This window comes from Ranitomeya imitator, chromosome 6, assembly GCF_032444005.1.
Source record: "Ranitomeya imitator isolate aRanImi1 chromosome 6, aRanImi1.pri, whole genome shotgun sequence".
NCBI classification, from domain to species: domain Eukaryota; kingdom Metazoa; phylum Chordata; class Amphibia; order Anura; family Dendrobatidae; genus Ranitomeya; species Ranitomeya imitator.
The window spans coordinates 175,799,612-175,826,585 of NC_091287.1; the positions used below are offsets into that span (position 1 = coordinate 175,799,612).

At 40.9% G+C, this 26,974-nt stretch overlaps 1 protein-coding gene across 4 annotated transcripts in view; it reads right to left on the minus strand.

Annotated features, from left to right (window-relative positions):
* LRRFIP2 (LRR binding FLII interacting protein 2) overlaps positions 1–26,974 on the minus strand; it is a 161,651-nt gene that overhangs the window by 26,900 nt on the left and 107,777 nt on the right. Inside the window, exons 5-10 of one of the 4 annotated variants that reach the window (XM_069730318.1) lie at positions 12,165–12,293; positions 11,428–11,499; positions 5,335–5,505; positions 3,792–3,884; positions 3,520–3,612; positions 405–506 (exon numbers count right to left, since the gene is read on the minus strand). In XM_069730318.1, the coding sequence (XP_069586419.1) occupies positions 405–506; positions 3,520–3,612; positions 3,792–3,884; positions 5,335–5,505; positions 11,428–11,499; positions 12,165–12,293 (660 nt within the window). The remainder of the gene's footprint in view (positions 1–404; positions 507–3,519; positions 3,613–3,791; positions 3,885–5,334; positions 5,506–11,427; positions 11,500–12,164; positions 12,294–26,974) is intronic. The other 3 variants (XM_069730319.1, XM_069730320.1, XM_069730321.1) reach the window with 3 other exon arrangements.

Genomic DNA, 26,974 nt, shown 5'->3' on the forward strand with positions numbered 1-26,974 from the left:
GCATCTAATTAATATATATGGTGGCAGTGGTGACATCATATCAACACCACAAATCACCGCTGTAGACAATCGCTGAGCTCGGCTGCTCGCGCACTGAACTCAGCAGTTGAGGATAACGGCACGAGCCGCTAAGCTCAGTGATGGGCTTGTTGATATGACACTGCACCCAAAACACTGGTATCTGTGTGGTGGTGAGGAGCGGCCACTGGATCCGATCAGGGCGAGAACCTGCTGAGTTTGCAGTTTTAGCAGGTGAATTTAATTGTGTGAATTTAAGGTTAGTTTGCATTCATTTAAGGCAAAAACAATCACATACAACAATATTCTTGTAGTAAAGGAGGTCTATAAAACGGCAAGTCACTGCTATTGTCAAACAGAAATGTGGAATGGCTGACATACTGTACCTCTCCTATCTTGATCTGTCCTTTCACATCAGCCAGCTCATCTCTGAGCTCATCCCGCTCATTTCTAATGCAGTCAAAGTACTCTTTTTGTCTCTCTAGTGCCTGTATGCAGGCAAATAACCAGCAAAACAGGAAAGGTAAGAAGCGCAGCAGGAAGAAAAGAGAAATAGAGTGAAATACACGTGGACAGAATAGGAAAACATGCACACACACACACACAGACACCGCACTAAGGATGAGCCAGAAATCTACCCCGATATCCATCATCATTTCATTGTTTAAGATGCAATCTCTCCACAAAATGTGGTCCCTGAGCTAAGATTTTCACCACTGCAGCTGTATTAGGGTACTTTCACACTAGAGTTTTTTGTAAATCCGTCACAATGCGTCGTTTTGCAGAAAAAAACGCATCCTGCAAAAGTGCTTGCAGGATGCGTTTTTTCCCCATAGACTTCTATTGGCGACGCATTTGCAACGGATTTGTACACTTTGCATCCGTCTTGCGACGGATGTGTCGTGCTTTGGCGGACCGTCGGGAAAAAAAAACCCTACATGTAACGTTTTTTTCTCCCGACGGACCGCTTTTTCCGACCGCGCATGCGCGGCCGGAACTCCGCCCCCACCTCCCCGCACCTTACAATGGGGCAGCGGATGCGCCGGAAAAATGCATCCGCTGCACCCATTGTGCAAAGCGTTAAACGCTAGCGTCGGAATCTCTCCCCGACGCATTGCGACGGGGAGATTCCGACGCTAGTGTGAAAGAAGCCTTATTGCTGTTTTTTTCATAAACACAGAAAATTGGAACAGCACTTTACGAACAGGTGGGTGCACGCCTCCCAGACAAAATATCCAAGACTTGCCTCTATCCAGACAGAAGAAAAAATGCAGGCAGCACTCCATAGCTTAAAGGTGAAAAAAATGTGGTTTTATTTCAAACCCACAAGCTGTGGCAACAATGCGGCTCAAATGAGCCTTTTTTACCAAAGCTTGAAAAAGACTCATTTGAGCCGAAACGTTGCCACAGCATGTGGGTTTGAAATAAAACCACATTTTATGGAGTGCTGCCTGCATTTTTTCTTATGTTTTTTTTTTTCATATACATCTGTGTGGGTCCCACATAGAAATCTATGGACCGTGTAATGTATCCAGCGGATCTACTGATGTGGTTGTATAGCTGTGTGTGGAAACAAGCACATCATGATTATATAAATATAAGGCCTCGTTCAGAAGTCCAATTCTTGCTTTCAAGTGCTGTCCATGATTTCTCAAGGATAGCATGCATACTTGTGATAGTCTATGGGGCCATTCACACATGATTTTTTTTGCAATCAGAGCTGATGGTCGGATCACAATAGGTAATGCAAGTCAATGGGTCTGTGAAAAAATTGTACCGCAATCAGATGACATCCAAGCGCAATCTGATTTTCACGGACTGTCAGAAAGGAGAAGGTGGAGAAAACTAATGACACTGATCAAAAGAATCGGTCTGTGTTTTTCGTATGAGAGAAAAATTGAAGTCTGAACAAGGCCTAAGTGTCAATATCTTCAGTTGAAAGTGCGAAGGTGAAGAACAACCTTTCATAAATTGCCATCACTTATGTATGGACTCCCACAGAAGATGCAGAGAATAACAAATGAACCCACACTAGTTATGCCAACCATCACTATCCTAATGCAAGCGAGAGATCAGCATGTCTCTAAGTTTTGGAAACACAATATTAAACCAAAGCTGTATGTAAATATTGCCCTAAATTATGATAGGAAAAACTCCTTGTAACGCAAGGTTCATAAGAAACCAACATTTCCTGTAAACCTGAGTGAATGGAGCAGTCCCTTCATTCCTATAACTGTTCCTGAACAGCAGCCTGACAAACAGATATAAATTCAATGAGGTCTAACCATCAATACTGTAAGACAATCCCATAAGACTTGCAAATCTGACATGCACGATATGCCACAGTCACTGCAAAACATAGATTATTAGTTAAGTTTACGCTGGATCACAGCACACACGGTAACGATACGGACGTGCATTTACGGCATGCTGGAGACAGGCCAATTCACAAACTAAATCAGTGGTTGTTACATTTTATGAGACACGTATCATCTTAAGCGAAACGTCAATATGAACCAACTAAGTTAGATTGCTTGGTGTGTACCTTGGTGAAATTACTGACACTACGCCAAGGGCACAGGTGGTATATTTAGACTTACAAAAACATGAATGAAGAATGGTGACGGCTTGCCCAGGGGCTGATTAAATATGAATGAAAAATGTACAGAACATAAACTTAAAATGATGATGCAAGTAGTGAAAGGCAAATTACAAAAAAAAAGGTTTTAGCAGATGATGTAAGGTGAGCATTACTTTATGTCCAAGTCCAACTCTCATTGTCCTACTTTCCCAAAAACCCTTTTACCGACAACTATAGTCTTTTTCACTGGCATCAATTGTAATAGTGTACGTTGTCTCACAAATGAGGGCTACGGTGCACATTTAGCAATGTTAATGGTTTTGCTACATTGTGCGACAAGAAGCATGTTTTCTGCAGCTGCGGTCCAGCTTGCTGAGTCATTTCCACTTATAAAAGGAATGATTAAAGTAATGGGTATATTTGGAAATGCTGTTAATGCATTTTCTCAACATATAATGAATGGCGATTTTCAAAATCTAAATAGCTGAAAAAAATTCTGATCTGATTAGGAATATATTTTTAAAGTGTTTAGAGCTTTTTTAATTATTTTTTTTTTTAGATAAGCAGCTAGAAAAGGGTCAAATCCATGGCGAGAAAAGTATCACACTGTCCTACTGAACTGTATGATATAATTTGTGTTCTATAAGCTCCTGATCTCCCCTAGTTGTTTCAGCCAGGATGTCATTTAACTGTATGGCCTTAAGACAAGAAGTGGAGTATTATATATAGAGAGATTAAAAATAAATTCTATAAATCACACAGTGCAGAATGTTGGACAAACACTGAAATGACAGGAACACTATAAGGAACATAACTAGTATAACGAGCTGATGCTTTTTATCTTGGCATGCCAGTGTTGGTCTGCTCCTCACACGTCATGCAATGCCTTCCTATTTACTACAGCTGGATGCTTTTCCTACCGCAATCTTTTTATCTTTCCAGTTAACTGTTTCCTGCAGATCATACACCTCTCTGGTTAGAGAGTCTACTTTCTGCTGCTGACGCTGGATTTCCTATAGTTTGATTGAAAGGAGAAAAAGAGAAAGGAACAAATGGAGAAGAGAAATACAAATACAAACAAGAGATCTAGAGACAAAGGCGAATTATAGCAATAGCAAGACTTAGGTTAGGAGGAGACATGTCCATTATAAGAAAGGCTTGAGTACACGTGCACAGCCGATGTCACCCATACCTCGATAAGTTCATCTCTTTGGCGAATACCTTCTTTCAGTTCATCCAACTTGTGCTGGAGAATGCTGCAGGCGTGTTTCTGTCTTTCTAAATCCTAGAAGGTAAACACAAACACAAGTCACATAACATTACACTGTTTTGTTGTTTTAAGTTTTGCATGTACGTTGACAAATGCTACCCCTTCATCCCCCCAAAGTAAACATATCCATACTGCCCCATTTACTCTGATCCTTGGTCTCGGGCGGGTCAGTATACCTTTATTTTTCCTGTACTGTAAGAAATGGTGTATTGCATAATAGATATTAAGTAAAATACATACTACATTGGTTTATTAAAGAAGCACTCCTCCTCCCATCAAAGTTTTTATCCTCTTAATATATTACTGTCATATTATAATGGCACTGTGCACTTACAATTGCTCATTTAACCTTTCTACCCAGCTAATTCTTCTCTTTTCCATTAAGTCTATGACATCACATGATTAAATACAGACTAGCTGAATCTTTCTAAGCTCTACGTATGCAAATTGTTTCTTCAAAGAGGCAGAGGACTTGAATTCTAGTGCCACCTATTGGAAGTAGAAATCTTACAAGTCATTTTTGACCCTTACAATAGGACTTAGGATAAAAGCCAAATCAGAATCTCATACTTTGCTCTGACGAGAGGCAATACCCCAAAACACCATGTCTGCAAATTGAGATTCTTATTTGGCTTTTATCCTAAGTCATATTGCAAGGCTCGTTAAAGGGTCGATATTGACTTGTAGGATTTCTACTTCCAATAGGTGGCACCAGAGTTCTAGTCCTCTTCCTCTATGAAGAGACAATTTGAATATGTAATTTCCCAGAGGAGCATGCAAGGTATTTAAGTCTCCTCATACTGGCGTGCCACTCTCCACAATGAGAAACCTTACCCCTTAGATCCTAAGCTCTATGTAGAAACAGGAAGTCTCTTTTCCCAACAGTGCAAAAGTTCCTGGCAGAGGGGAGGAGCAGATCAGCAGGGTTAGGAGTGGAAGAGGGGAATGATTTATGCAGGGAAAAGAGACTTCTTGTTTCTACGTACACCAGAGAAAAGAATTAACTGGGTAGAAAGGCAAAATGAGAAATTGTAAGTACACAGTGCTGTATAATATGATGATTTAAATATATTAAAAGGATAAAAACTTTGATGGGAATGCCTCTTTAATTTATATTTTTAATATTATGGCTCTGAATGGGGAACAGATTACACTGCATGACTATACAATGGGAAATGTCACTACACTCCATTGGATGTATATGTTGTGAGTTTTTCAGATTGCTTAACAGGCACGATCATTACGCCAAAGATGATTAAAACACAATTTTGGAAGTAATTTATTCATTTAAAGTATTAGTTTTTTCCTTCTTTAAAAAGAACTGGGATAGTTGCCCTGAAGCAATCAAGAACTAGCCAATGGAATGCCCAGCTGTTTTTCTCCAAGCATGCAATTTCACAGAGTACATTCTATGGACCATATAGTCATACAGTAAAATATATTATATAGGTATATACACAGTTACCCTTGACTTGTCTTCATTTTCTCTATGATACTCTGCCATCTGCTCCTCCATTTCCTCAATGACGTCTTTCAGCGTATCCACTTGATAGACAAGGTTGCTTTTTTCATTATCAAGCTGAGCGTTTGATACCATAGCCTTCTTATATTTCTCCTCCACTTCTGCTAAAGAGTCCTGCACAAATGAACATTATTAACAGTGAAACATGAAGCTCAGTGTTAAGATGACTGCCATAATCCTTTCTGTACAGTAATCGTAGAGAAATGGGGTGTGCTGGCATACACAGAGTTAAACAAAGAGGCATGCAATTGTTATTAGAAATAGCTGAGAACTAACACTATTTTTGTATTTTTGTGCAAGGACACCTGTTAATATTAGACATTACAGTGAAGTTATTTTAGTTATGGGTATAATCATATGTGGGGGTTAGTGCAGCCCACAGCACCTTTATTGCATCCATGTAAAAGAAGGTTTTCAGTAGTACCAGTCACTACATTTACACTGTTGACTTTAAAGGGAATCTGTCATTTTGAAAATGCTATAATTATACTATACCATATGATATAGGCCAGAGAGCAGAGAGGGAGAAGTCAGATTGATATACATTGTTGTGGGAAAGGTTTCTGTGTAACTTGTATTTTATTCCTTGAAATCCCTGGTATTGTATGCATATGAGTCCAGTGGGCGGTCCTACTCAGTGATCGACGGTCTTCCCTATATGACTGGATGCAGAGACAACATTCAATCCCTGAGTAGGACCGACCACCCACTGGACTCATATGCTACTAACAAGGATGTCAATGAATAAAATACAAGATACGGTACTACATTTTTGTCCCACAAACCTATGTATCATTCTGCTCAGCTTCTCCTTCTCTACACCATGGTGTCCTCAGATCGGACAGCAGGTACAATGGGACAGGTTCCTCTTAAAAGGGATAATCCCATCCCAGACAATTATGGCATACATGAACAAGTACACTTGGCAACATTTGTAACTTATAGATGTGCCTTTTATAGGGCGAATGAGAGCTAATGTTTTTAGTCTGAAAGGGGGCCAATATCCATGCCCCCATCCTAGGCTAATCATACCAGCCCGCAGCTGTCTGCCTAGCCTTTGCTGGTTAGATTTTATAGGGGAACTCTATGTCAATTTTTTTCTGGGGTCCTCCTGTAAACTAGTCAGTAAAGGCTAACTGACAGCTGTGATCTGATATTACGGTAATAACCTGGGAATCTTCACGGCTATTTGTTTATTCCCAGAATATTAACATCAGCCCTCTGCTGTCGGCTTTCAGTCTGCTGGTTATGAAAATTACGCAGGAGCCAACGCAATTTTTTTCTTCTTTAAATTAAGAGTGGCTGTTTGGTTACAGCCTGTGTAGGTTCATTCTGTTAACTCTCCTACATAGGCTGGTGACAATGTGTGTTTGTGTTTACTTACCGGCTTAGTAATGAGGGTGTCTGGCTGACACCTTTTCATTAATAAGCCTTGGGCTTGGTGTCAATGACAGCTGCTGACATCAAGCCCTAAACCCATTACCCTGATGCTACTGCATCAGAATGAAAAAGGTGGTGTTGAACCAAGAAATTACATCACAAAACTTTTTTTTAATATCTTTATTTAGCTAAAAAAAAGCCTTCATTGCTGTACAAAAACGCACGCAAAAATGCATACAAAACAGGCAAAAATGCACCAAACATTGCAGCAAAAAGCCCGTTTTTGCTGCCAGGAGATGCAGAAACCTTGCACAAATTTCTGCAAGCAAATACTCAATGTACGTACATAGTCTTACAGTTCTGAAAGTTCAAATGTGATTTTTTTTTTAACAAGATTCTTTTATGCTAAAGGATAATCGCTGATTGATGCTTTTATACTTAATTCTTTCAAAAGTTTTTTCTAATTAATTATATAATCATTGACTGTGGTGGACTAACAATGTAAAAAAAATAACCTTTATTTAATTTATTAAAAATGTATAAGATCCCATCCACAATGCTAGCTGTAGTATCTATGATTTTTTAGATATGCATAAAAATCATATTGTGAATAATGATAATTATTAAGAACACCCTGTACTGTAAGTATATTCACTATTATGCATCCAATCATTGTTCATTATGCATATGTTCGAGTCCCTGTGGCTGCATGATTTGTTAAGGAATCCCCACATATGTTGAGACTGTCTAACAGCCGCAAATCATGCAGCCGCAGAGACTGGAACATAATATATGATCAACTCCCAGATGCTCAGATAACACCCGAGCCGTGACTGGATATGACGTTATCTAAGTACTTTCGTTCATCACTAGTAGCCATCACTAGTGCAAATTTATTATTGAGCGCTATTTAGTAACATCTCCTCCTAGTCACTATTGTATTATTTAGCTCTGTTTAAAGACACCTTCCCACAGATTTTTTTTTTAATTGTTCAAATGGATAGATAAGAAATGTTATCAATTTTCTTTATTAAAAAAAAATTATTACTATTTTGCTGAAGCGGACTAGGTGTTCTTTACCTATCTAAGTGCTTGGAAAAATGTTAAATTCAACAGATCTCACATACAGCCTATATTACTAGTAGGGACACGAGAAAAACATATACCGGTATCTTGGGACAGACTGAAAACTGTGTTTTAGGCTATGTGCACATGTTGCGGATTAGGCTTAGGAATTTCTGGTGCGGATTCTGCCTCTTCTGGCAGAAAATGCACCTGCGGATTTGTCGCATTTTTTGTGCGCTTTTTGCTGCGGTTTTCTTGCGGATTTGCGGCGTTTTTTACCCCTGCGGTTTTCTATAATGGAATGGGTACAAAAACGCTGCAGATTCACAAAAAAGAAGTGACATGCTACTTCTTTTAAATCTCAGCGTTTCCGCAGTGGATTTTCCGCAAAGTGTGCACAGCATTTTTTTTCTCATTGATTTACATTGTACTGTAAATCAATTGCGGATCTGCAGCGTTTCTGCATCTCAAATAATGCTACGGATCCGCAGAGAATCCGCAACGTGTGCACATACCCCAAGAAAATTAATGAAGGAATTAAAGGTGTACAGTAAACTTAGTGTAATATTATTAACTAATGGAAAACATTAACAAAAAGATTGTAAATCTCGTCAAAGGAGTCAATTAAGGCATGCCTCCTCCAAGCAGATAAGCATAAAAAGATATAGTAACAGGGTAGGTTGCTTATAACGGTCTCAGATAGGAATCCAATGTTAAATGTTATTTCATCATTACTATACTTTTTGAAAACGATGATAAACAAGTGGAAATTTTCTCCCTACAGGACAATTTTTACAATCTGAAAGTACTATTTCTGCTGACTTAGAAAATGGTCACAGAGGTTTCCTTCATGGATTTTGGTGGGTTTTCTCTTTTTAGTCATCATTTTAAGGGACAAATAAAAATTTACATCTACAACTTTGCGCACCTTTAAGTTAATTTGTGGGATGTTTTGACTAGTTTATGACTAATGCTAAATCAGAAATGTCAACAAGGTAAGGAGAGTCTTGAATAGCGCTCTCTGGATTTTTCGGTTTCTAGTTGCCCACAATAAGCAGAACATCTCAACTAAGGAGAGATAAAAACAAACACGAGGCATTACCACGCTAATACATTAGAACCAAAAGATATTTTACATTTTTAATTTTTTTTGAAGTTTCTTCAAGTCCATGCAGCAAAAAACTTTAATCACTAGAACAAGAGAGATTCTAAATAGGATCTGATTAGGACTGGTAGATGAGCAGATAACTACTGTAGAGAGGTAAAATACAGTGAGTGGGCAGAATGGAGCGGAATTTTGAACTTTTGATACATAACTAATTACTGTATATTTGCATTTCAGTAAAAAATAACCTTACATTATTGTGCCATGTCATAAATACTTCTCATCCTATACTGATGATGTTTTTGTAGTAACTTGATAAATACGGTACCTAACAACAAACCAAGAGAAATTTTTACTCGGGATCCTAGACACCAACAAAAACCAAAGAGAACAAGGATCCCTAAAATATAACTTTTATTCCATAAAGTTAAAAACCATTATTCCAAATTTGAAGACATTAATACACATAGGTTACCATAGGGAAGGTAAGCAATTTATATGTAGACTATCAGACCCTGTCAGTCCCCTAATACTGGTCCCTGCCTGACTGTGGAGATTGGCACCCTAAGTTTCAGCGGTAGGCGCCCCCACTCGGCGGCGGCTTGCCCTGCTAACCCTAATCAATCCCTATGGTCATACAAAATGTGTCCCAATACACCCATTACCCAGAAAAATAAAAAAAATAAAAAACCAAGCAAAATAGAAGAAAAAAATATATAAAAAAAATTAGAAAAACCAACAAAACAAAATTCTGTTCTTTTGCCCTTAGAGATCCCCAATAGGGTCCAAATATACGGTAAGTAAATACATGCCATCTGGGCAAAATAATGTAAAAATGTCTCATTTGTCCAAGATATTTAAATGAGAAAACTCTGCTTCAAATAGCTTATATGTCAATCCTACCCATCACAGACATATATCTACTATTGATGGCATGTCCTTTTTTCAGCCATCATGGTCCAATGACCCATCAACAAAATAGGTGATAATCAAAGTAGAGAATAAAAAGAAAAACCCACAGAGGCCAACAATCAGGCTTCCTGCATATACTTATTTGGGTGTCGGTGTCCTTTCATATCGCTTTCCATAATAGGACTGCACACTGCCCCATAAATAATTATTTGGATCCATACAAGCTATAAACGAAACGAAAAAAATGCTATACTCATCTGAGCCAAGCTGCACCATCCTTAGCGCAAGGGACATGGTTCAGTGGAGTCATCAGTGAGGCCTCATATGGGGAAATCATCCCTAGCAATGCCCATGTATTTACATATATTTGGACCCTATTAGGGATCTCTAAGGGCAAAAGAACAGATTTTTTGTTTTGTTGGTTTTTCTAATTTTTTATATTTTTTTCTTCTATCTTGCTTGTTTTTTTTTTTAAATTATTTCTTTTTCTGGGCAATGGGTGTATTGGGACACATTTTTTATGACCATAGGGATTGATTAGGGTTAGCAGGGCAAGCCGCCGCTGAGTGGGCGCGCCTACCGCTGAAACTTAGGGTGCCAACCTCCACAGTCAGGCAGGGACCAGTATTAGGGGACTGACATGGTCTGATAGTCTACATATAAATTGCCTACCTTCCCTATGGTAACCTATGTGTATTAATGTCTTCAAATTTGGAATAATGGTTTTTAACTTTATGGAATAAAAGTTATAAATACGGTACCTAGTAAGGATTAAACTAACAACACGTCTGATCCATTGTCTAATCTCCTTACTAAAAGAAGCATGGATGTTCATTCAAACATGACTATTTATGGTGTAATCATGAGAAATAGCTGTGGATCAATGACTGGCAGATTGTGATCTGATCTAATATGTATGGCAAGTCTTCCAACATTAATGTTATCAGAAAATGTGTGTGGTCATTATTGTTTCAATATAAATAACTGACTTACCATGATTTATTAGGTCTATGCACAACCTTAAATTACTAACTTTGATTTTGAATTGATGAAATCTCACATGACATTTCTGTATATAGGGAGAAACAAGTCCCTGTAGCAAGTCATACACATTAAGGTTCCCCATTTACACTATGCTTTCCCCAAAATGCCAGTGCATTTTGGAGAAAAACAGATGTGCGCACTGTGGGAGATTACCTATGTTTCATGCACTAGTTCAGGCAGGTTCCCTTTCATGTAACATGTTCAGTTAGTACACAGATTTTACTTAATTCTTTAAAGTGGTAATATTGACTTGACCGTTCCTTTCTCCAGGCCGGTGGGCACTACCGCACCACTGCCCATCTATCTAACCACTGAATTTGTTTAAATAAGAAAATATTTTCCAAAAAACGTGTAAAGCAAAATACACTCTGCATACGTGGCAAGTTACACATGGCACATGCTTTGACATTTTGCTTCATAACAAGTTATTAGTTAAGCCCTGACAAATCTGTTAAGGAGCAGAAAGAAATGTGCTCCATTTTTGCAGTCCAAGAAGCATGCTTTTGTGAAGGGACTGGAAACCCTGATACCTTTAGATCTTTTAGTCCCTGCATGTATCTCCCTTCTACATCTTGAATCTGGTCCTTAAGATCATAGATATCCTGCAGAAGACAGGCAATGAACCATACTATCAAACTGCAAAAACGTTTACAAAAAAAAAAAAAAGTAGCTGTGGAGGCAAGAAAAAAAAATTAATGTGACACATATGTCTAAGTCTGAAAAGAAGGAGACAAAAAATTAAACATGACTGTCCATCGTATCAAAAAAAGAAGGGACAAATTTATGATGCAACTATGACAGTTTTCTGGTGTAAACCTGCTTAAAATGTAAAAACAAAATTGCAATTATGGGTGTTTTTACGCTAATCCTGGCCAGTTTTTTTATAAAATGGCAGAGTGCACCACAAAACTGGCGTAAATTACAACACAAATGTATGCCAGCCCCTGACTTGCGGACTTTTCCTGAGTCAGACAGAAGTTAAAAGATGCGCCAAATTAATGAAAGGCTGCATGACTCTAGTGAGTGCAAAATGGCTGCCTTTATGAATCCAGAACTACATATACATTTAGTGTAAGTGTTCAGCACGGATTCATACGGAGATAAAGCAATGGCTTTGGTTTCAGAAAAAATGCTAACACACCATATATGCCAATAAAAATTAAATGGATCATACATTGTGGATTCAGAATTCTGCAAGCGTACAGCTGTTTTTTCCTAGGAGTACCGCTGGCTGATAAGGAAGGTGCATATTCTTGCAATGTCTTACCCGTAATTCACTTAGGGAAGCATCTGGATCTAGTAAACTACTTGCATCTCCGCTGCCTCTGCGAGAAGATGATCCGCTCAGTGGAGTAAAGGTTCCAGGAACTACAGAAGTTGCATTGCGAGACGATGGCTTCACAAATAGAAGGAATAGAGTCATAAGTATACAGAGATACATAGGATAAAATGCAGAACACAGACATAATCATGAAATTCTCGGCACAAGTGGCTCACACACGACAAGCAGTATGCAAGTACAGTGGGTACGGAAAGTATTCAGACCCCTTTAAATTTTTTACTGTTTCATTGCAGCCATTTGGTAAATTCAAAACAGTTCATTTTTTTCTCATTAATGTACACTCTGCACACCATCTTGACTAAAAAAAAAAACAGAAATGCAGACATTTTTGCAAATTTATTAAAAAAGAAAAACTGAAATATCACATGGTCATAAGTATTTAGGCCCTTTGCTCAAACACTCATATTTACGTTACATGCTGTCCATTTCCTTGAGATTCTCCTTGAGATGGTTCTACTCCTTCATTGGAGTCCAGTTGTTTAATTAAACTGATAGGACTTAATTTGGAAAGGCACACACCTGTCTATATAAGACCTCACAGTGCATGTCAGACCAAATGAGAATCATGAGGTCAAAGGAACTGGCCAAGGAGCTCAGAGACAGAATTGTGGCAAGGCAGAGATCTGGCCAAGATTACAACATAATTTCTGCAGTACTCAAGGTTCTTAAAGGTACCTTCACACTGAGCAACTTTACAACGAGAACGACAACGATCCGTGACGTTGCAGCCAGTCCAGAACTTTATTTGGTCGTCAGGTCGGCATGATTCGTCATGTTTGACAGCAAAAGCAATGATGCCAGCAATGTTTTTACATGGAGCTAACAACCAGCGAGAACGATAAGTAACATAGTAACATAGTTAGTAAGGCCGAAAAAAGACATTTGTCCATCCAGTTCAGCCTATATTCCATCATAATAAATCCCCAGATCTACGTCCTTCTACAGAACCTAATAATTGTATGATACAATATTGTTCTGCTCCAGGAAGACATCCAGGCCTCTCTTAAAGGGACACTGTCACCTGGATTTGGAGGGAACAATCTTCAGCCATGGAGGCGGAGTTTTTGATTCACCCTTTCCTTACCCGCTTGCTGCATGCTGGCTGCAATATTGGATTGAAGTTCATTCTCTGTCCTCCGTAGTACACGCCTGCACAAGGCAAGATTGCCTTGTGCAGGCGTGTACTACGGAGGACAGATAATGAACTTCAATCCAATATTGCAGCCAGCATGCAGCCAGCGGGTAAGGAAAGGGTGAATCAAAAACCCCGCCTCCATGGCTGAAGATTGTTCCCTCCAAATCCAGGTGACAGTGTCCCTTTAAACCCCTCGACTGAGATCGCCATCACCACCTCCTCAGGGAAGCAATTCCAGATTCTCACTACCCTAACAGTAAAGAATCCTCTTCTATGTTGGTGGAAAAACCTTCTCTCCCCCAGACGCAAAGAATGTCCCCTTGTGCCCGTCACCTTCCTTGGTATAAACAGATCCTCAGCGAGATATTTGTATTGTCCCCTTATATACTTATACATGGTTATTAGATCGCCCCTCAGTCGTCTTTTTTCTTGACTAAATAATCCTAATGTCGCTAATCTATCTGGGTATTGTAGTTCTCCCATCCCCTTTTTGTTGCCCTCCTTTGTACTCTCTCTAGTTCCATTATATCCTTCCTGAGCACCGGTGCCCAAAACTGGACACAGTACTCCATGTGCGGTCTAACTAGGGATTTGTACAGAGGCAGTATAATGCTCTCATCATGTGTATCCAGACCTCTTTTAAAGCACCCCATGATCCTGTTTGCCTTGGCAGCTGCCTGGCACTGGCTGCTCCAGGTAAGTTTATCATTAACTAGGATCCCCAAGTCCTTCTCCCTGTCAGATTTACCCAGTGGTTTCCCGTTCAGTGTGTAATGGTGATATTGATTCCTTCTTCCCATGTGTATAGCCTTACATTTATCATTGTTAAACCTCATCTGCCACCTTTCAGCCCAGGTTTCCAACTTATCCAGATCCATCTGTAGCATAATACTATCTTCTCTTGTATTAACTGCATTACATAGTTTTGTATAATCTGCAAATATCGATATTTTACTGTGTAAACCTTCTACCAGATCATTAATGAATATGTTGAAGAGAACAGGTCCCAATACTGACCCCTGCGGTACCCCACTGGTGACAGCGACCCAGTTAGAGACTAAACCATTTATAACTACCCTCTGCTTTCTATCACTAAGCCAGTTACTAACCCATTTACACACATTTTCCCCCAGACCAAGCATTCTCATTTTGTGTACCAACCTCTTGTGCAGCATGGTATCAAACGCTTTGGAAAAATCGAGATATGCCACGTCCAATGACTCACCGTGGTCCAGCCTATAGCTTACCTCTTCATAAAAACTGATTAGATTGGTTTGACAGGAGCGATTTCTCATAAACCCATGCTGATATTGAGTTAAACAGTTATTCTCATTGAGATAATCCAGAATAACATCCCTCAGAAACCCTTAAATTATTTTACCAACAATAGAGGTTAGACTTACTGGCCTATAATTTCCAGGTTCACTTTTAGAGCCCTTTTTGAATATTGGCACCACATTTGCTATGCGCCAGTCCTGCGGAACAGACCCCGTCGCTATAGAGTCCCTAAAAATAAGAAATAATGGTTTATCTATTACATTACTTAGTTCTCTTAGTACTCGTGGGTGTATGCCATCCGGACCCGGAGATTTATCTATTTTAATCTTATTTAGCCGGTTTCGCACCTCTTCTTGGGTTAGATTGGTGACCCTTAATATAGGGTTTTCATTGTTTCTTGGGATTTCACCTAGCATTTCATTTTCCACCCTGGAGAAGAAGGTGTTTAATATGTTAGCTTTTTCTTCGTCATCTACAACCATTCTTTCCTCACTATTTTTTAAGGGGCCTACATTTTCAGTTTTTATTCTTTTACTATTGATATAGTTCAAGAACAGTTTGGGATTAATTTTACTCTCCTTAGCAATGTGCTTCTCTGTTTCCTTTTTGGCAGCTTTAATTAGTTTTTAGATAAAGTATTTTTCTCCCTATAGTTTTTTAGAGCTTCAATGGTGCCATCCTGCTTTAGTAGTGCAAATGCTTTCTTTTTACTGTTAATTGCCTGTCTTACTTCTTTGTTTAGCCACATTGGGTTTTTCCCATTTCTTGTCCTTTTATTCCCACAAGGTATAAACCGCATAGGCTGCGTGTCCACGTTCAGGATGGCCGGCGGTATCGTCGGAGTGGCAAACCCACTCTGTGGTAAGCCCCGCCCCCTTTCTGGGACGCGATGCTGCCGGATGTGTTCACAGCACACATCCGGCATCATCGCTCCTCACCATAGGGCCCTGTACTATATCTTGCGGCGACGCAGCGTCGCCGCAAGATATACGGACATGCTGCGATCTGAAAAGACGCGCAGCATGTCCGGAGTCGCAGGGCCGCCGCGTGCGTGTTACCACGCATAGTGGAGACGGGATTTCATTAAATCCCCTCCACTAGGCTGTAACATCTGGACGCTGCGTGTCTGACGCTGCGGCTCTATGCAGCGTCAGACACGCAGCGTTTCCTGCACGTGGAAACATACCCTTACAGTGCCTATTTAGGGTGTTCTTAAACATTTTCCATTTATTATCTGTATTCTTATTTCTGAGGATATTGTCCCAGTCTACCAGATTAAGGGCATCTCTAAGCTGGTCAAACTTTGCCTTCCTAAAGTTCAGTGTTTTTGTGACTCCCTGACAAGTCCCCCTAGTGAAAGACAGGTGAAACTGTACAATATTATGGTCGCTATTTCCTAGATGCCCGACCACCTGCAGATTTGTTATTCTGTCAGGTCTATTAGATAGTATTAGGTCTAAAAGTGCTGCTCCTCTGGTTGGATTCTCCACCAATTGTGAAAGATAATTTTTCTTGGTTATTAGCAGAAACCTGTTGCCTTTATGGGTTTCACAGGTTTTTGTTTCCCAGTTAATATCCGGGTAGTTAAAGTCCCCCATAACCAGGACCTCATTATGGGTTGCAGCTTCATCTATCTGCTTTAGAAGTAGACTTTCCATGATTTCTGTTATATTTGGGGGTTTGTAACAGACCTCAATGAGAATTTTGTTACCATTTTTCCCTCCATGAATTTCGACCCATATGGACTCGACATCCTCATTCCCTTCGCTAATATCCTCCATTAAAGTGGACTTTAGACAAGACTTTACATAGAGACAAACCCCTCCTCCTCTCCGATTTTTACGATCCTTTCTAAACAGACTGTAACCCTGTAAGTTAACTGCCCAGTCATAGCTTTTATCTAACCATGTCTCGGTTATTCCCACTATGTCAAAGTTACCTGTAGATATTTCTGCTTCTAGTTCTTCCATCTTGTTTGTCATCTTCTGACAAACTGGATCGCTCCTGCATCGTTCTGGTGTTGCCGTGTTTGACGTCTCTACAGCGACCTAAACAGCGACGCTGCAGCGATCGGCTCGTTGTCTATATCGCTGCAGCGTCGCTGAGTGTGACGGTACCTTAAGAGCACAGTGGCCTCCATCATTCCTAACTGGAAGAAGTTTGGGACCACCAGAAGTCTTCCTAGACCTGGCCGTCTAGCCAAACTGAGTAATCGTGAGAGAAGAGCCTTGGTGAGAGAGGTAAAGAAGAACCCCAAGATCACTGAGGCTGAGCTCCAGAGATGCAGTAGGGAGATGGGAGAAAGTTCCACAAAGTCAACTATCACTGCAGCCCTTTTCCAGTCGAGCATTTATGGCAGAGTGGCCTGACAGAAGCCTTTCCTAAGTGCAAGACATATGAAAGCCCACATAGAGTTTACTAAAAAACACATGAAGGACTCCCAGACTATGAGAAATAAGATTCTCTGGTCTGATGAGACGAAGATAGACCTTTTTGGACATAATACTAAGCGGTATGTGTGGAGAAAACCAGGCACTGCTCATCACTAGTGATGAGCGAGTATACTCGTTGCTCGGGTTTTCCCTGAGTATGCTCAGGTGGTCTCCGAGTATTTGTGAGTGCTCGGGGATTTAGTTTTTGTAGACGCAGCTGCATGATTTGAGGCTGCTAGACAGTCTGAATGCATGTAAGGATGCCCTAGCAAACAGGAAATCCCTGCATGTGCTCAGGCTGTCCAGCTGCTGCAAATCATGCAGCTTTGTCGACAAAAACTACATCTCCAAGCATGCCAAAATCCTCGGAGGACACCCGAGCATGCTCAGGAAAACGCGAGCAACGAGTATACTCGCTCATCACTATTGGGGAGACATGCACTTTGGGGCTTGGACATGTGGGGGTTGCCAAAAAGGAATCCCCACATGTATTCAGCCTGTCTAGCAGCCACAAATCATGCAGCTGCGTCAACAAAAACTAAATCTCCGAGCACTCACATATACTGGGAGACCACCCGAGCAACGAGTATACTCGCTCATCACTACTCATCACCTGCCCAATACAATCCCAACAGTGAAACATGGTAGTGGCAGCATCATGCTGTGGGGGTGTTTTTCAGGACAGGACGACTGGTTGCCATTGAAGGAAACATGAATGCGGCCAAGTACAGAGATATCCTGGATGAAAACCTCTTCCAGAGAGCTCTGGACCTCAGACTTGGCCAAAGGTTCACCTTCCAACAAGACAATGACCCTAAGCACAGAGCTAAAATAACAAAGGAGTGGCTTCAGAACAACTCTGTGACCATTCTTGACTGTCCCAGCCGGATCCCTGACCTAAACCCAATTGAGCATCTCTGGAGAGACCTGAAAATGGCTGTCCAACGTTCACCATCCAACCTGACGGAACTGGAGAGGATCTGCAAGGAAGAATGGCAGAGGATCCCCAAATCCAGGTGTGAAAAACTTGTTGCATCATTGCCAAGAAGACTCATGGCTGTACTAGCTCAAAAGGGTGCTTCTACTCAATACTGAACAAAGGTTCTGAATACTTTATGACCATGTGATACTTCCGTTTTTCTTTTTTAATACATTTGCAAACATTTCTACATTTCTGTTTTTTTTTTTTTTTTGTCAAAATGGGGTGCAGAGTGTACATTAATATGAAAAACGCGTCTGAATACTTTCCTTACCCACTGTATATGACAAATACACATTATATTGTGGTTGTATACACAGTATTGTGTAAAATGGTAAAATGGTTGTATACACAGTATATGTAAAATGGTTGTCCATGGTAACTAATTTATGTAGGCTTTATGGTGTTTTAGATTAAAGGTAAATTGTAAATACATAAAATTCTGGCTAAATGTTCTTTAATTACTTCGTGACCGCCCATATACTTTAACCGACCGGGTGGTCCTTGTTCTATTCGGCCGTAACTTTGTCACTGGATAATAGAGTTGCATCTGCTAGCCACAGGTAGACTCCCTGCAGAAAAGGCAGACATGATTTATTATCATGTGTATTTTCTCCCCACTGTATACAGATCAGAAAGCTCTTACCATCATCTGATCTCTGGGTGTAGGGAGAGAATAGGAGGTGATGGGTTCTATGAAACCCACACAGCTCTGCTGTTTATGAAAAAGAATATTTATCTCCTCTAACTGTGGTCAATAAACCAGCCCAAGTTATATTAATACATTTGTTTTCATACTGATGTCCAATGTGTTCAAATGTCCCCTAAAGGTCTTATGAGAACATGTAGGGAACACATTGTGTAAAACACACACAAAAAATTAATAAAAAAAAATGATAAAAAATAATGCCAGTTGGAATTGCTGTTATGTCCAATAAATAAAAAAATCCTAAGTCTGCAGTTACACAGAGTGAATGCAGACTTATTGGTTCTGACCAGACAACCCCTTTAAAACTACATCGGCATTGTGACTTGACCATATTGAGACATAAATGATTCTCTACATGAGACAATGTTGTTAGTTACTTTTTCAACCACTGCAATAAAATTAAAAATCTGCTAGTTTTTTGTGATGTTTGCAAATTTGTCTGTGACCTACTGTCCCATAGGGAGACATTGAGGTATTAGAAACGACTAACATAAGTTCTTAAAGGTATTGTCCAATAGGCAGATAGTGAATACCTAACCTATAAAAAAGCTTTCAACATCGTCCAACACCCAGAGCCCCACGATCAGTTGTGATTTATTGAACACAATTTATCACTTTATTTTATTTGTATCATGGTATTTGCTTACATTTTTTGCATTAAATTCTTCAAAATGACAGACAGATCATGAATTTGGTGCAAAATAAAAATGCTATTAATTTTTGTCTTAGACCAGTTTTTGTAACTTTTTAAACAACAAAAGTCAAAAATCACCTTAAAAAGTCTAAAAAGCGTGCCAAGCTGAAAACTTCCCCAGAAACCTTACTCTGGGCCAGGAATGGAGATTTGACAAAACAAAACAGTGATATTTGGTAAAAGTCACGTTTCATGAATCTGTCTAAGGGTATGTGCACACGATGCGGATTTTGCTGCGGATCCGCAGCGTTTCCGCAGCTGCGGAACCGCAGCAGCGGAACCGCAGCAGTTTCCCATGAGTTTACAGTACAATGTAAACCTATGGGAAACCAAAAACGCTGTGCCCATGCTGTGGAAAAAAGCACGCGGAAACGCAGCGTTTTATTTTCCGTAGCATGTCAAAAGTGGCACAAAGCGTGTAGAAAAATTAGGTGCAAAAACTAAAGCCACTAAAAAATAAAAACAAATAATTCCAGAACAATGGAGAAACAAAGATGAATTGGGGAAATGCGTTTACACCTGGCTGCGTTATAACAACTCATCTGTGTGGCTGCTGGGTGTTGGACACCACCGGTCTAATATTGATGACTTATCCTCTGGACAAGTCATCAATATCTGGTGACCGAAAAAAAAAATATTTTCACGAGCTTTGACAGGAACTGAAAAAAAAAAAAATAGTGAAAAAAATAAAATCATCAATAAATTCCTAAATACATCTAAAATAGCAAATCACACTAATTTTATTTAGGGTGGTAATTACGAATGTATATTAAAATGACTGCAGGCTTGATACACTTACAGAAATCTGACCTAAAGTTTTAGGGTTAGTTCACACGGGGTGTTTTTGCTGCGTTTCTTTGCTTGGTTTCTTTGCTGCATTTTTATGCAGATTTTCAACTGTTTTTTTTTACAGTTTTTACAGTTTTACAGAAATTTCATGCACACACTGTTTTTTTTTGTCATCAGGATTTTGTGCTTTTCAGCGTTTTTTTTTTTTTTTAGAGCATGTCACGTCTCATCGTTTTTCACCCATTGACTTGAATGGATGGTGAAAAAACGCTGCGAATACGCAAAGTTGACTTTTCTTGCAGCGTATTTGCTGCAGAAAAGTCAAGGACAGCAGGATGTGACATCATAGTCAGATCCGCGACATCTAGATGGCAGGCTGCATGATGCGTCCATACAGCCTGTCATCCAGCAGAGCGGACCCGAACCCCATTTTCTTGAATGGGGGTCCTACAATACTGTGTTTGACACGCTGTCATATGCACGATGGCACGGCAAACACTGCTTCTGATCGGCGGTGAAACCATCCCTGCCGGTCAGAGAGCCGCGGTTCCCATGCTGTTAAAAGACAGTGTGAGCGCTCAGCTGTGATCAGAGGTATAAAGTTCACCTCTGGTCACTGCTGTCAGCTGATGGGAGTCCCGCTCCCATCATCAAACGAAGGCTGCCGCTAATATCAGTGAGAGCAGGAGCGGATGACGGGAATATTAATGAGCCGTTCCTGCGCTGGAAACAAATAATTAAAAAAAAAACACCTGTGTGGGTTTTCCCCTATTTTTGATAACAAGCCAGGCAAAACTCACAGCTGGGGGCTGTAACCCTCAGCTGTCAGCAAGGCTGGTTATCAAGAATAGAGGAGTCCCCAAGCTGTTTTTTTAATTATTTAAATAAATAAAAAAAACACGGAGTGGGGTCCCCCCATTTTTGACAACCAGCCTTGCTAAAGCAGACAGCTGGGGCTGGTGTTCTCAGGCTGGTAAGGGGCCATGGATATTGCTCCCCCAGCCTAAAAATAGCAGCCCGCAGCTGCCCAGAAAAGGCACATCTATTAGATGCACCAATTCTGGTGCTTTGCCCAGCTCTTCCCACTTTCCCTGTAGCGGTGGCAAGTGGGGTTCATATTTGTGGGATTGATGTTACCTTTGTATTGTTAGGTGACATCAAGCCCACGGCTTAGTAATGGAGAGGCGTCTATTAGTCATCTATCCATTACTAATCTAGTTATATGGTAAATAAAGACACAGCCAGAATAAAGTCTTTTATTAGAAATAAAAAACACACTTTTCCATTTTTATTTAAAAATAACAAACACAGGTATACTCACCTAACGCCTATTTCACCAAAGCCCTCGTTCCCCTGTAATAAAACAAAAATAAAAAAACAACAATATCCCTCACCTATCTGTTGTGCTGTCCCACGATGTAATCCATGTCTGGGGGACAAATGGGTTTTAACCTGGACGGTGCCAAGATGCGACCGTCCAGCCTGAAAACCACTGGTGAATGATCTGCTGCGAGCGCAGTGTCAGTGACATCATCGAGGTTACCTCTGGTCACTGAGGCTCCGTTCCCAGCCGCGATGACCTGCGGTGACCTCGGTGAGATCCCAGTTAGCACCATGAGAAAGTCGCACAGTGCAGAGGCGAGTTCACAGGGAGAATTTCACTGCAGTGAACTCGGTGGAATTAGGCGAGGTAGTAAGTCTGGTTTAATTAAGATTATTAAAGGAGTCTGTGTCTCTCTTTCAACTAAAGGACTTTTTTCTGGGTGTCTGTGTTTTCATACAATGTGACTATGGGGTTAGTAATGGGGGAGTCTTATTACCACCTCTCAATTGCTAACCTCGGGGCTTGATGTCATTTGACAATACAAAGGTGACATCAACCCCCACCCCACTTGCCACCGGTACGAGTGAAGTGGGAAGAGCGAGGCTAAGTGCCAGAATTGGCACATCTTATAGATGCGCCTTTTCTAGGCCCGCTGAGAGCTGATGTTTTTAGCCTGGAAAGGCAGTATCCATGGCCCCTTCCTAGGCTTTTAATGTCAGCCCTCAGCTGTCTGCATAGCCCTTGCTGGTTATTAATTATAGGGGGACCCTACGTCATTTTTTTGGGGTTCCCCATTTTAACAGCCAGTAAGCTGTGAGCTGATAATAGCCTGGGAAGCTTGATCGGTATTACCACCTTCCCAGGCTTATAAACATCTCCCCAGCCGTCGGCTTTCTATCTGCAGGTTAAGAAAATTATGTGGGAGCCCACATCATTTTTTTCAGAAAAATAATCTTTTAATAATTAAATACATGTACTGTAAGCTGCACACACACTGTACTAATTGTATTTGTCACAGACATCTATATATATTTATATTTACTGACAACAGATTCAAAAAAAATGTTTCATTAATAATTTTTATTATTTAAAAAGGACATAACACAATTAATAACATTTTTATTAATATATATACAGTGGGGCAAAAAAGTATTTAGTCAGTCAGCAATAGTGCAAGTTCCACCACTTAAAAAGATGAGAGGCGTCTGTAATTTACATCATAGGTAGACCTCAACTATGGGAGACAAACTGAGAAAAAAAAATCCAGAAAATCACATTGTCTGTTTTTTTATCATTTTTTTTTGCATATTATGGTGGAAAATAAGTATTTGGTCAGAAACAAACAATCAAGATTTCTGGCTCTCACAGACCTGTAACTTCTTCTTTAAGAGTCTCCTCTTTCCTCCACTCATTACCTGTAGTAATGGCACCTGTTTAAACTTGTTATCAGTATAAAAAGACACCTGTGCACACCCTCAAACAGTCTGACTCCAAACTCCACTATGGTGAAGACCAAAGAGCTGTCAAAGGACACCAGAAACAAAATTGTAGCCCTGCACCAGGCTGGGAAGACTGAATCTGCAATAGCCAACCAGCTTGGAGTGAAGAAATCAACAGTGGGAGCAATAATTAGAAAATGGAAGACATACAAGACCACTGATAATCTCCCTCGATCTGGGGCTCCACGCAAAATCCCACCCCGTGGGGTCAGAATGATCACAAGAACGGTGAGCAAAAATCCCAGAACCACGCGGGGGGACCTAGTGAATGAACTGCAGAGAGCTGGGACCAATGTAACAAGGCCTACCATAAGTAACACACTACGCCACCATGGACTCAGATCCTGCAGTGCCAGACGTGTCCCACTGCTTAAGCCAGTACATGTCCAGGCCCGTCTGAAGTTTGCTAGAGAGCATTTGGATGATCCAGAGGAGTTTTGGGAGAATGTCCTATGGTCTGATGAAACCAAACTGGAACTGTTTGGTAGAAACACAACTTGTCGTATTTGGAGGAAAAAGAATACTGAGTTGCATCCATCAAACACCATACCTACTGTAAAGAATGGTGGTGGAAACATCATGCTTTGGGGCTGTTTCTCTGCAAAGGGGCCAGGACGACTGATACGGGTACATGAAAGAATGAATGGGGCCATGCATCGTGAGATTTTGAGTGCAAACCTCCTTCCATCAGCAAGGGCATTGAAGATGAAACGTGGCTGGGTCTTTCAACATGACAATGATCCAAAGCACACCGCCAGGGCAACGAAGGAGTGGCTTCGTAAGAAGCATTTCAAGGTCCTGGAGTGGCCTAGCCAGTCTCCAGATCTCAACCCTATAGAAAACCTTTGGAGGGAGTTGAAAGTCCGTGTTGTCAAGCGAAAAGCCAAAAACATCACTGCTCTAGAGGAGATCTGCATGGAGAAATGGGCCAACATACCAACAACAGTGTGTGGCAACCTTGTGAAGACTTACAGAAAACGTTTGACCTCTGTCATTGCCAACAAAGGATATATTACAAAGTATTGAGATGAAATTTTGTTTCTGACCAAATACTTATTTTCCACCATAATATGCAAATAAAATGTTAAAAAAACAGACAATGTGATTTTCTGGATTTTGTTTTCTCAGTTTGTCTCCCATAGTTGAGGTCTACCTATGATGTAAATTACAGACCCCTCTCATCTTTTTAAGTGGTGGAACTTGCACTATTGCTGACTGACTAAATACTTTTTTGCCCCACTGTGTGTATATATATATATATATATATATATATATATATATATATATATATATATATATATATATATATATATATATATATATATAATTAATCCAGAATAAAATGAACAAAGATAATGGATAAATATAAACACATACTGGTTTATATTTCATCCATTATCTTTGTTCATGATATATTTTATTCTGGATTAATTATATATATATATATATATATATATATATATTTTTTTTTTTTTAATAAAAATGTTATTAATTGTGTTATGTCCTTTTTAAGTAATAAAAATTATTAATGAAAAAATTTTTTTGAATCTGTTGTCAGTAGTGTTGAGCATTCCGATACCACAAGTATCGGGTATCGGCCGATATTTGCGGTATCGGAATTCCGATACCGAATTCCGATACTTCCCGCGTATCGGATACCGGAATCGGAAGTTCCCAGAATTCAAACTGAACGCAGCAGCCAATGAGGAATGATTGGAAGTGTGGGCACATCCTGTTTAGCATGGTGGGCATGTAAGTACTGGCAAGGCTGTGATTGGCTGCTGAAATGATGTCACTCTGCACTATAAAAAACGCTGCCACCATTTTGCGCTCACTCTGCTGTGATTTCAGTTAGGGACAGGACGCTGTGTTCTAACTGAGGGCCAGTTGAGATAGCTAATTGCTTTATTTTCCTTTCCAAAGGCTAATTTAGCAAAACGCTGTGTGTTCTTCACTGTTCACCTTGCTCTTGCCTTGCAACGCTGTTTTAACAGCGTTCTGCAAGGTCTCTGTGTGTGTGTGTGTGTGCAGCTCACTCTGTAGTCTGTGTGCAGCCATATACCCGGTTGTATTCAGCTCAGGGGGGGTTCACACTGCCTCACACAGTTGTCCTTTTTTGCTCATAGTGCAGCCTGCTGCACATTTTTTCTCAAATTTCCTATTAGTGTTTTTCCACCCGTCTCCAGCTAAATTGTGGAAAAACACTACATAGGATAACCTTTGAGGGTGTTTATTGGGCCTTGCAGCGCCGTTTACGGCTGTCTGCACGGTCTCTGTGTGAGCGCAGCTCGCCCTGTAGTCTGTGTGCAGCCATAGCCGGTTGGATTCAGCTCAGGGTGCGTTACTGCCTCATACCTTGAAAAAAAATTTCCTTTTTTTCAAATAGTGCAGCCTGTTTAAAATTTTAAAAAAAAATTCCCTATTAGTGTCTTTCCACCCGTCTCCAGCTAAATAGTGGAAAAACACTAAATAGGATAACCTAGAGGAGGTTTTTTGGGCCTTGCAGCGCAGTTTACGGCTGTCTGCACGGTCTCCGTGTGATTTAAACTAGCTCTGTAGCCCGATCTGCGAAAAAAAAAAAAGTAAAGTTCACCAAACACAACTTAACACTGGTGTAGGCCACATTTGAAAAATAATAAAGTTTAGTCCACACTTTACAACATTAGTGTTTCTTACACCTGTTAGGAGGAGCATTTCAGGAATAAGCACACTAAGGCCTTAGTACTTTTCTGCTTATCTTTATCTGTCAACCAAGATGAAGAGGGCAGGGAGTAAGGCACGTGGGCGTGGAGCAGGGAGAGGAGCAGGGAGAGGACGTGATGATTCTGTGCCTGCTGCGGGCGCCGGTGACTCGTTGTCACTCAGTTTCAGCAGGGAACAGTCCTTCATGCGCAGCTTTGTCGGAGAGCGCCGTGCACCGCTGCTGCGTGAAGACCAAATTGAAGCCGTTGTCGGGTGGATGGCAGCTAACGCCTCGGCATCGACTTCAGTTAGTGCCACATCCTCTCAGGCACAGACCACTGGAGAGCAGCCATCTGTCTCTTCACCACCTGCCAAATTGGCCAGGCAGTCAGAGAGCCCAGGACAGGAGCCGTCTCTACTTCTGTTCTCTGAATCTCTTGGCTTGGAAACAGGGGGCCAGCCAAGCAGCATTGGAGAAATGGAAGAAGAGGCAGTGTGCAGTGATGCCCAACAGCTTTGTCTCTCTGACTCTGAAGAGGCGGGTGGGCCAGTGCCTCCGGTGACCACAGCGCAGTACGCATCTGATGATGAAACTCAGGTGCCGCTTTCTGGTGCGTACTGTGCTGCCGAGACTACCCAGGAGGAGCAGTTGGTGGCAGAGGGTAGTGGAGATGATGAGGTCGTTGACCCATCGTGGCGTGAGGAACAGGAAGGTGGTGGGAGCAGCTCTGAGGAAGAGATTCCCCTTACGGGCCAAAGAGGGAGAGGGAGGGGGAAGACTGCGGAGCCTGTAGCCTCCACTTTGGCACCCGTTAGGAGCCTGTCTCTTTCCAAAGCCAAAAAGGGCGCTCCCAAGACTTGCAGTGCCTGGTCCTTTTTTGACACAGTTGCAGATGACATTTGTTTTGTCAAATGCAAGCCGTGTCATCAGAAAGTAAAAAGACGGAAAAATGTCAGCAACCTCAATACCACAAATATGTGGAAACATGTGCGGACCAGGCACGCAGTGGAGTTACAGAAACAGACTGAAGATGTAGGCCAACCAACAGCGGCATCTACCACCTCTTCAGCTCGTGTTGCCTCTTCCTCCAGCTCACGCACAGCTGGTTTGGCTTCCTCCCAGGATCGCCATGGAAGAACCTCTGGCACTGTTGTCCAGAGACCTTGTGTAATTCCACCCACAGCACCACCTTCCCAGTCATCCTCACACTCCC